We start from the raw sequence: 12005 nt of genomic DNA on the forward strand, positions 1-12005 counted from the left end.
GTATGTTTGTTTGGATGTTTGTTACTCTTTAAAACCGCTATTACTGAAGCGATTTGGCTTAAATTTAGAATGGCAATAAATTTTAGTCTGGATTTACACATATTATACTTTTTATCCCAAAAAAAATCCATGGATTACTGAGATTTGCGAAAGCCTGATGATTTTGATGGTATGAATGTTTGTTACTCTTCCACGCCTCGGCTACTGAACCGAATCACCTGAAATATGAAGTAGAGATAGATTATAGTCTGGATTAACACATAAGCTACTTTTATCCCGAAAAATTCCATGGTTCCCGAGGGATTTATGAAAAACTATTTTCCACGCGGACAAAGTCGCTGACGTCTTCTAGTGGCTGGCGTAGACTATTAATGATGAACTATGGGCAACGTAGTGTGATGTACCTGTAGTATGAAGTCCGCTGTAAACTGCTGTAATTCGGCACATTAGTGGGCGAGTGTCCATTAGTTAATTACAAAGTACGGCCCCCGCGAGTGAGCCACGTGCCGCGTTAGTGAACTAACCTGTACTACTGCCTTGAACTTCAACTTCTTGCGTAGGTGTTATTTATTAAAAAAAAACTTTGCATCAATACTGTTTTCTAGCGGTAATGCAATCTAACTGCGGCACATTTTAGAAACTTACTACTCCGACAATTTCAAATAATTTCAAATAAAGTTTTCCCTCATATTCTGGAAAAATTAACAATGCTTATAAAATACAAAATCTATTAATGTATTTTTTTTAATCCATCTCTCATGTCGTTTCAAGGATTTCTGACTCCTATATTCCACCATTGGGTCAAACGACTATTGGGATTAAGACGGTTGACTCAACATTACTCAACAAACCTTTTTATTGTTAAAGTGCTTATTAATTCAAACAACACGTAACTACACCCTATTCTCCTGAATTTAGCTGTCAGGACCAGGCAAACGCTAAGCGGCCGAACTAGAAATTGATTGCCTCATTTTCCACAACGAATGCTTCTCCAATCATACCTTCAACTGTCAGTCGATACCGTACAAACAGAGAGAGATGCTTTGATCATAACAACAGCTAATGTTTATTAATGTCTGACGTTATTATTCGGTTAATTCAGATATATTCGGTTAATACAGAGATATAGGGATTAATTGATTTATGAGAAAAAATTAAGTTTACATTATTATTTATTTTCGAGGATTTGTGAAAACAAACACAAAAAAATAATGTTTATTTGTTGGATATGCCGGAATTCTTTAAATTTAGAATAGTCAGATGCATATTCGCAGATGACGTCGCGGCAATCTGCAAGTATAAATACATAATGAGCTCAGAATCATGTGCATACATCTCAGATAATGACAGGTTCACACGAAGCGCGATTACCGCTAACTGTTGCATGTTTTATTTCATTCGTGGCTCGTTCAGCAGTAATGTATGGTTCGCGGGATGGACCACATTACGCCTGTACTGACCACAATGCGATACTAAACATTATGACCACTGAACGCTAGGGTGTAACGAACCTTAATCTAAGGTTATGTTCTTAGTCATTACCAGCCTATCCTCTAAAGTATACTACTACTATAGTTGATGGCAGAGCTTGTATCCACTAAGCTATTACAATGCGGGCTGGCGAGCGTAGGGCGATAATGTAAGAATCTGTTATAATCGTTATCAGTCAACTATCCTTTGCAAAATAAAATAATCTTCCGATAGTGAAAATTAAAAAAATAATGTGTCCTGTTAAACTAATTATTGCTTTGATTTTTTTTCTTACTAGGTTTCTTATTAGATCTTGACCTAGTGGAGATATAAAACTTCCTTCACTTATTCTTATCTTATATATATTCAGCATGTTATGTCAGACTGTTAATAATAATAACTGACCATACCATGCATGCAAAATATCCCATTTGGTTATATTATGCACAGGCAAAGGGACACCATCGTATTCATAGACTACAAAATCAAAATTGAGCTGGTCGTTAGATGGCACAGAGAATGAATAAAACACTACACCGAGATTGTATCTAACCATTTATTAGTAATAATAATACACAATCTTTGCTTCACTACGGTACGATGTCACGAGTCGATGGTACACTAGAGACGGTACAACACTACTGTGTACACTTTACTAAGATTATTATGTAATAAGTTTATACAAATGATCACAAAATTCAACTTTTTATAAACCTTTTTTTCTATAGGAAGATGAAGTATGAAACGAGAAATTAACCACAGAGTTTTTGAATAAATAAAGTACATAGCAGTACATGCTCGACATATTATTGGTGATTTTTTTAAAACTAAAAAACAGACCATACAGAAATAATAATTTAATAAGTGGTACTAAAATGTTAAAATAAGATATTTATATTTAAAACGGAAATCGGTTGTTATATTTGTATTGAGTTTTCACTCATTGATTTCTTAGTGGTACTACAATACATTTTACTGTAATTTTACAATACACTGTAATTTAACTATTAAGATGTTCCTATAGTTATGAAAAAAGTTTTTATAAAATAAAAATATTCTTATTATTTGTATATTTTAAATATAAAGTGACTATACATCGTTAATTTATAAAAATCATTCAAAAATATAAATATAAATCAAAAAAAAATTTGGGTTGTTAATTTTATGATTGTACATCGAGCATGTAAGTAATTTGTTTTACAACACAAAGCAAAAGCATAAGGTTTTTTTAATCAACCGCTTCAAGGAATTAAAAGGCACTAATTATATTCAGCAACAAAGAGTAACAAAGGAATCCAGCCTTTTGAAACAAAACAAAACGGTTTTATGGAAAATATAAATATTTTTTTCGTGTAACATTTTTAATTGACTAATTATTTTTTTAAAAAGACTTAGGACTTCGAATTAATTATACTTTCAAATACCGTTAAAGTAAATATATCTATATATCTAAAACAGTCAAGTGGAAGTTCACGAAATAAGCACGATCATTGAAGATTTATAGAAACTCTAAAGGCAAAAGTCATCATGTTAAATAGCTAACAAGTTATCAGAACCCAGTTGACAACAACTTAACTTGTATGTGTTGATGTGGAGGATATTTGGATAAGTACAAATAACCGAGCGTATTTCGTCGAACCGTATTCAAAATGTACATATAAGTTAGTATCGCAACCGAGTACAGTTTAGAGAGCGTCGAAGGTGTAGGGGCCGTCCTCAGTGCTCCGTGACCGCCGGTAGTAGTCCATCTGAAACGGAATATTGGTTCATTAAACAAGTCTTACTTACAAGTAATATTATTGGTGTAAATGCTTTGTCTTTGTTAGTGCACTTGATGCATTTTACCTCCAAAATTGAGGAGTAACGTAATATATTGTCGCCGTTTAACACACACACGTATTACACGGTTACAAGAAACAATACAGTTTATGCTATTTAATATGAAAATTAATCCATTTAAATAATGATTTTGTAAAAACAACATTTATAAATCCTGTCAGAAAAAGAATTTGCTATTAAAATCACGTACGTAATATAAACTGTTGGCAAACCCTACTGGTTTGATAGATTTCTTCAAACCATTGAAGTAACGAATTATGTACTAAAAGTGCCATAATTTAGATCTATAAAGATATTACTTGACGAGAAGAGTCGTAATGTGACGTGAAGTTTCAGTGACCTACAAAGTATACGCACCCAATATCTGAGAATGTTTCGCATCTTCATCTTCAAGGCGTCTCGCGCCCGCAGCCCGTCCCGGTCGTAGGCTCCTGCACACGACAGATTTTTATTAGATTTGAAAATATTTTAATCTTCTAAAAAGACATGAATACACATAACAGAAAACACACACATACGATATTCAAATCTATCATTAACTGCTAGCTTATGCATAAATATGATCGTTTGATAACGTACTTTTTTCAAGTCGGTTGGAAAGCGTGCCCATTGCATTGACGGCATAAATCGCGCTTTGTTTGGTCAACAAGAATAGATGCCGGAAAATTATTGTGCGTCTACGTCAAAGCTACGCGCTACGGGGCTACGCCGTAGCAGCCACAGCTACGACGTTATATACTGTAGTCGTAAAATCAATCTATTCGCTCGTAAACATTTCCCTTAAAGCCTTCGGTCATTGTCGTCGTCACTTATCGCACGGAGGACAGATTATCTCAATATTGTATGGAAATATATTACCCGCCGTCGTAAAGCGTACGTCGTACGTCGTATATGACACGCCGTTTCGTATTATGCGACCTGCTCAAGTACAGCAGATCTCAAGCTGCTATACGTTTTATAATATTTATAAGTTTGAGATTTCATACTCAGAATAACAATAACCCGCTGTTATACAGGCTTCTTTTATTATAACACAAAAAAGGATATAGGCATTGATGTACTTTATATCGATAGACGTAGGGCTCATTTTGATATAATACATAAAATCACCTATCAATATTTTGGTTACCGCTTCTTACAAACCAAACAAATTTTTGACGTTTGCATGTATTTGCGGCTCAAATTCAAATCCAAAAGGTGTGAGTTACCTCCGTCCCTCACAGGGATGATGTCATCCCCCGCGGACAGCACCCCGTACGGCTGCGGATACATCGGCTGCGGCGGCGTCTCGGCCTGGCCGGGCTGGCCCAGCAGCTCGGAGCTCGACTGCGGACACACGTGATCACACTCCCATCATATGCGGCCGAGGGGAGGAAATAATGCGCGGGTGTGAAATCGTGCGTATGGGGGTAAGGTGCATCAGTCGTGGATTTTTCATTTATCGCTACACGCCCCCCGGCCCGCGCGGACCATCGGGAGTGTTACGAACGAAGTTGCCAAACTATAGTTATCATCGCCACTAATCGCCAAAATGCGAATATAAAGTATTATGAACGTACAAAATTATACGCATTATTAATAACTTATTTTTCATACAGAATCAGAATATTATATTAAATATAACCCCGTTTTCCCTAACTAATGCCACGGATTGGACTCATGCCAATAACCGTTAAACTTCATTTGAGTAGTAACAAACAAGCTATTTTAAATTATGTATATTGAATAATACATAATTTAAAATAGCTGAAAATTGATAAGTTTCATTACTAATAATACGGATAAGGTATTAATTTAAATAAAAGTGTATTGCATAAAAATGCTAATTTCACTGTGGAAATGTGAGAGTGATAAAAGTTACTTAACTACTGGATATTTCATATGATAATTATTTTTTACTTTGAACCCCATTATCTGAAGATATTTGGAAACTTCTAATATGGTTTACGAAGTGTCGCAGGCTTCTTTTCCTAAAAATTCAATCAAGTGGAAACGATCTGCTTACGAGTCTCCCAAGTCATAACCAGTGTGATCATGTCGCGGCACACGCGGGACATTCACGGCGGCGTGAATATTAATTAAACTGTATGCGCCTGCTACACGAGTAGCGAAGTGGTGAGTAGTAGTGCTATCCTGTCACGAGGTTTTTATGCCTCACCATTGCGAGTTTCAAATTCGTCTCTATCTCTCTCAGTCTACAGTATCGTGTAAGATAGAGAGCGAGATTAAGGCAAAGAGAATCATTCCATTGAATTAAAAATTGCATACTAATTCCGTTTGTTAATTAAAAATTCTATTGAATTACAAAACATCGTAACAGATTATCGCTACAGAAACGACAGGATCAACACCGCTAACGGTACAAAGAGTCAAACATTCTGGACAATTTTCAACTCAGAAGTCGTTTTCCATGTGTATTTTTGAAATAAATAGAATATACCACGTATTTTCAATTGAATATACGACAGGTGGCGGTTTGATTGCGACACTATTAGCATTGTGATTGTAACGTAAACTAACTGAACGAGTAAACTCAAAGTTCAATTTATAGACACTAAAGTTATTCCGCGTGTTTTTTTTTATTTTATTTTTATATCTTTAAATCTATTTGCAAACTTTATTCATCAGCAAAGACTATACACACGCATAATTTTGTCGTATGGAGCAAAACACATATGTACGAATCCCTACCACCATTTTCGTAAAGTTGTTTCGTCGATTAGCGTAAATAGACAAACCAGATTATAAAATTAAAAACCAATTAAGAATTATATTTCTGGACCAAATTCATTCACATCTGAACGACTGTTCAACTGTTCCGGTTTTTTGAATGATACTAACCTATTTTTGTATTCAGTATTACTGCTACATTTGATTTGATTCAAATTCAAAGTTTTATATTGTCAATCGACTATTAGTTTAAGTTTAACGTTCATTTTGTGTGGCTCGGACCAATTCATCTTCGTCCAGCGACTCGATTGCGAGACAATTTAAATGATGATAAATCTTTTTATAATGTGGGCTCACACGTATCACATTCAAGTCCACCTTCTTAAATTTAAGGCTGCTGCTAACGACGATGACCTTCAACTTGACTACTTTCGAGTAAGTTAGTAAGTCTTAGATTGCGATACCAAAGGTTATAAAACAACACTCTGTTTATTATTGTCATCATTCATCATTAGCAACCCACATTCGGCTCAATATTGAGCACAAGTCTCCTCTCAGGATGTCAGTTAGACCAATAGGCCACGTTGGCCCAATGCGGATTGGCAGACTTCACACACGCAGAGAATTAAGAAAATTTTCCGGTATGCAGGTTTCCTCACAATGTTTTCCTTCACTAATTGAAACATGTCATATCTAAATTCTTAATTTAATTTCTTAATTATTGTAATTATAAATATATATATTTATAGCCATATAACCACCGGACCAACGAGGCAGTAAAGCTGTGTACGCGCTATATAATGCAACGACAACACAACAGTATGACTATAACAAGTAATTAATCGCAGAGGTGATGTGACTCAGGAGATGCGACTCAGCGCTTCATTACACGCACTACTTTACGCCGAGCAGCTCTCATCTCGTTTTAAAGCTAATGTTCGACTTTTTAGGCAAGGGTCGACTACCCGTCCACAGGGGATAGGCTTGTAGGAAGGCTTGTTATTACTGCTCTGCTGCCATGTCATTCTTAAGCCGACTCTTCTATCATTGTAGGAGTAAATCATGTAAAAATTTAGCTTGACGTAGCTTAAACAAAGACGTGGAAATTTAATTATAAAAAAAACTACTCCAATGTTACAATTTTACTCATTAATTTGATATTTTGTCGTCCGTCGTTTTTAATGTAGTTATTGAATTTAACCGGGTCAAGATAAAGCTCTATCTGCTTATAGTTTCAGGACTCTTAACCGAATTCTCACACTCGTTCATTTTGTTACATTTTACGTTCTTACCATTGACTTTAGCAACTTTGCACAAGCGCTTGGGACAACGGAAATCAAGCCTATACACGAAGGAGCTTACAGCCAGTAATGATGCATTTGCTAATTAGCTTAAATCGTCAACAAATGCAGAAGCAACGGTCAGAGCTTACGCCCTTTGTGTGAGAGCTTATTGCCGACGAGCAGCTTTGTTATGCTCCAATCTGAAGGAAATACATGGGCTTCTGTTTGATGGGACTATGATGGGATGGATGTTTCATTGTTCATTATGGGACATGGTCTGATCATTTGTAGCCTACAATGTATATTTCTATAAGCGATGGATTTGCTGCTGGACACCAGATGAACCATAATATGCTGGCTCCATCGCATAAGATTGCGGCTAGTGCTAATTAGAGTATACAATAAAATAAAATAAATATTGCCTGTTAAATTTAGGAGCGGGAACGTTTACTATACGAGTATGTTCCATGTCAAAGAAATAATAAAATTCAAAACATGATTTGTGAGATATTGTGTCGTAATTTCACATTTAGGCCAAGTATGCGCACTTCCATTTTCCTGTGCATAGTCACTTAACATGAGGTGCGACCGCAAACTAGTTATTAGATGAAACAGCACTCACCCGCAGCGAGGAGTCGCTCCTCTTGCCGTGGCCGCCGTAGCACGAGTGGCCGAACGCGGAGCACCCGCCTGCGGACAAACTGCACGTTAGCGCGCCAGCGATTGTCGACAGGTGCAACGTGCTACCGTTGGTACAGTGCTGGTGACTTTGTAAAATACTAAATATTATTCAGTTCATGCTCCTGCCATTAAGTATAGTGGACAACTGTGAAGCTTAAAATAAGGTATTTTTGGGAGTTTTCATAGATCCAGAATTCAGCTATTAATAGTTCTTAAAACAAAATGTTTTTGTCATGAAAATGAAACTGACTTCAAAGACGTATTTCAGTTATTTAGATTTTAACACAAATATACTAAACTGATTTTCATGAAAATGAAATGGGACCAATCTGAACACTCTTTTAAACAAAAAAAGAATTTTTAAAATTAGTTATTAAATGACGAAGTTATGAGATAACAAACATAAAAAAGACGACCCTTCGATACCACCATTACGATTACCACGTAATTAAGTATCTAGTAGTGACCTCAGTGAAACCTATTGTATTCCATATCATTATCACTTACCATCAGGTGAGATTGTAGTCAAGGGCTAACTTGTACAGAATAAAACCATATTCGGCTCACTGCTGAGCTCAAGTCTCCTCTCAGAATGAGAGGGGTTAGGCCAATAGTCCACCACGCTGGCCCAATGTGGATTGGCAGACTTCACACACATAGATAATTAAGAAAATTCTCTGGTATACAGGTTTCCTCATGATTATTCCTTCACCGTTTTGAGACACGTGATATTTAATTTTTTTAAATGCACACAACTTAAAAACTGAAAAAATGGAGTTGAATGCCCCGGACCGGACTCGAACCTACAGCCTACGGAATCGGAGGCAGAAGTCGCATCCACTGGGCTGTCACGGCTCTCGGTATTCCATATATGAATAGGTAAATAAAGTGTTTAAAAAGGCAAACAACATGTTTATAATAATAATTAAATTAATTAAAGTCATTATCACCCGAGCGTAGGGCGGGGTGCGAGGTGTAAGGGCGGGGGAGAGCTTCTTCCAGTGGTAATGTTGTTATCCCGTAGAGTAACGAAGTCAAATCGTTTATTCTTTAGGAATTTGGGTTTGTCATTTTTTACGGCCTACACTTATTTTTTTAATCGATTTAACAACTTTCGATAATATAATGATTTTATATTTTAAAATAAAATTATTAAATGTAATAAAAGTTTCGTGTCCATATTAGAACAAGCTATCCTGTAACACCACCAACTTCTCGACCCCGAAAATTGATATAGAAAATTTTTAGGAAGAAGGAAAAACTTAGTTTCTCGTAGTCGAACCCAGGGCTCGAACCCAGGTCCTCGTGATCAGAAGCTACCACTGACCACTGGAGCAGCGGAGCACTTCCCTGAAAGAGCTCTGTTGGCCGCTGAAAATAATAATAGAAAATATCAGGTTTGAAGAAATCAACTAATGAGAAGGCTACGAGCACAGGCAAACGGCGCGCGGCACATTTCTTCCAGTGACAGTGAGTCGACTAGTAATTGTGCCAGTCACTTGATTGTAATTCTTATGACATTTTACATCGATCAAATTCAACTCTGAGCTAAGCTAACCAGCTGCCAACGGAAAGTAAACTTTAAAACTCTTACTGTACCCTCTGTGTACCCTCGGGGTGAGGGAGCATAGCCCCTATATCTATTATTTAACCTTTAATAAGATAGAGCAACCTGGTTGAAATTCGTTCTAAACATTGTAATTATCAAGACAAGTTAGTAAATTAGCAAATAAAAAAAAACAAAAACCTACATGAGCTTTAATTTTGTTTTCACTTATAATGCAATCCATCAAATAACAAGTGTGCCATACAGTGAAACCTACATAGATATAATATACAAATACATACGATCGAAAAACAATCCAACAATTCTTTCTCTAGATAAATAAGATTTCTTAAACTTTGTAAGAAAAGACTAGTGCTTAAGAAGTACGTAATAGTTTCTGATTGAAGTCCTCTTTCCTATGCGGAACACGTGAACAGAGTCAGTCAACAAGCTCGGTCGCTCGTAAAAAGGCAAATGTAAGTCCTCAGTGTTTGTGTACTAGAAGCCGGAGCGTTTGCCGGCCAGTGGCCAGTGGCCAGTGGCCAGTGGGCGGGCTAACCTCGTCACCGTCTCGTGACTGAGCCGATGCACAAACAAATCTAACCCTGTTACTGGACTTTGAACGCGCCACCAAACACCGGGACATTTCAGATAACCTTTTGGAAAATGATATCCTGACTTATTACTGTTCTAGATGCGCCGCTATTTTATACTCGTCGATGTAATATTCCCGTACAACAAGTTTTATTATAATAATAATAATTATACATAAGTAGCACATGACTAGTATTACAGTAATTTAAAATGTGAAGAACCTAAGCCATTGACGTTTTTATAGTTCGTTAACGATATTCGGCTCGTGTTCACGGCTCGAGTCTCCTCTCAAAATGAGAGGGGTTTAGGCCAATTATAATAGGTTAGGAACTATGTGGATTGGCAGACTTCTCTAGTATTTTTATAGTTAATCCATACGAATTTCTTTCGTTTGTCTAAAAAGTCAACAACCACCAGTAGCCACAGCTCTGTCGATCATCGCACACGATTCGCTTCTACAATCCGATTACAAATACATCGCCACAAAGAGTTGTCGATAATCCATGTCGCCCGCCGCACATGCTAATCTCCTTGAGCTGCAAGCTGCATAACGCGAGGCGGAGAAAAAAATACATTCCAAGTAATCCCGCGGGGCACAGAGAGCAGCAGAAACAGGAAAAGCTGTGAACTGGCGACTGCGGATTAACTTTAACGAACCTATGCGAACGCACGACGAATAAGAGCATTGTTTCGTTATTTAAAGTTTAGATGGTACACGTGATCACTGTTTTTCCGAGAAGGAAAAAACTTAAAAGAAGACAACAGGTACCATTTAATAAATCATCCAAACAAATGCAAGCTGAGTGTTTAGGGATCGTGCAACGTTTTTGCCTGGAATCGCACGTGCCTCCACCTGATGCGGACCATCTTTGTAGTACCTCTACTCTACACAACAGTACATTGTCTATTGTTGACTTGTTAAAAGTAATAAGAATGCTGATTTTGAGGTAGTTTCCTGGGTTTTCAAAACAACATAGCATATCAATATATCCTCGTCCGAATTAATTACGTCACTGTTTCCCCACATGGAATGCTCCACCGTACACTCGCTGCATTCACTATCAACTCACAAGCAAATCGCTAGTGTGATAAACCTCCAAGCTACTAAATGAAAGATCTTAATCGCTCGTCATAAGTTAGTGGCAATGACGTAGTCTCCGCCGCGAGTCGTTACACAAGCCAGGTACATCCAGTATGCAAGCGTGTGTACAGACAACACGAATAACTTACAAGGTCAAGATTGTGCAGCCAGGCTGTGGGCTACACAACTTCGTTAGTGAGCAAATTGGCTTTTCATTTCTGATTATCTTGTATCATCGCCGGAGCCATGTGCACGCTAACAGTAACAGTTGCTCTAAATATGTTCATATGAAATTACTTATAGATTTAAATTTAAACATAAATAGATTTGTAACATTTGAAACTTAGCTGTATACAATTAATATAGTTGCATACGCTTTTCATAAAAAACTATCAAATAAAGTAAAGGGCTCTTTCAATAAATAAATTTCACTCTGGATTAACACATAGAATTTGTGAAAAACTGAAGTCTGTAAACTATCTACGCGGACGAAGTCGCGGGCATCCGTAGTAAGCTATAAGAAAATAAAATAAAGAAGTTAAAAATAATAATTAATAGACTCCTATTAACACACTAAAACTTCGAAAAAGTAAGCAAGTTGTGTAGATTTGTAAGCAAAAGTGAGCTTCAAGTGATGAGAAGTGTTTGCAAGTGTCGCGACAACCGACAAAGTGTGCAGATGAAGATAACGCGCCCACTCACCGCGTTGTTCTTAACACTTTGATTATCTCTGTGCGGGAGTGTTCGACACAATGCGAGTTTAGTAAAGTTTGGACCAGGAGGATTAGGATAGTCCTTGGTTATTTACAGATATTTCAGCTAGTCATAAACATTATCCTGT

The 12005-nt window shown here is 36.9% G+C and overlaps 1 protein-coding gene across 1 annotated transcript in view; it reads right to left on the reverse strand.

Moving 5' to 3' along the window:
- Window positions 1-2022: 2022 nt before the first annotated feature.
- LOC112043575 (neuropeptide CCHamide-2) overlaps window positions 2023-12005 on the reverse strand; it is a 31065-nt gene continuing 21082 nt past the window's right edge. The window contains exons 3-6 of the mRNA XM_024079053.2: window positions 7885-7952; window positions 4518-4635; window positions 3667-3740; window positions 2023-3218 (exon numbers count right to left, since the gene is read on the reverse strand). Coding sequence (XP_023934821.2) covers window positions 3156-3218; window positions 3667-3740; window positions 4518-4635; window positions 7885-7952 — 323 coding nt within the window. The 3' untranslated portion in view covers window positions 2023-3155. The remainder of the gene's footprint in view (window positions 3219-3666; window positions 3741-4517; window positions 4636-7884; window positions 7953-12005) is intronic.

Source organism: Bicyclus anynana, chromosome 10 (assembly GCF_947172395.1).
Source record: "Bicyclus anynana chromosome 10, ilBicAnyn1.1, whole genome shotgun sequence".
NCBI classification, from domain to species: domain Eukaryota; kingdom Metazoa; phylum Arthropoda; class Insecta; order Lepidoptera; family Nymphalidae; genus Bicyclus; species Bicyclus anynana.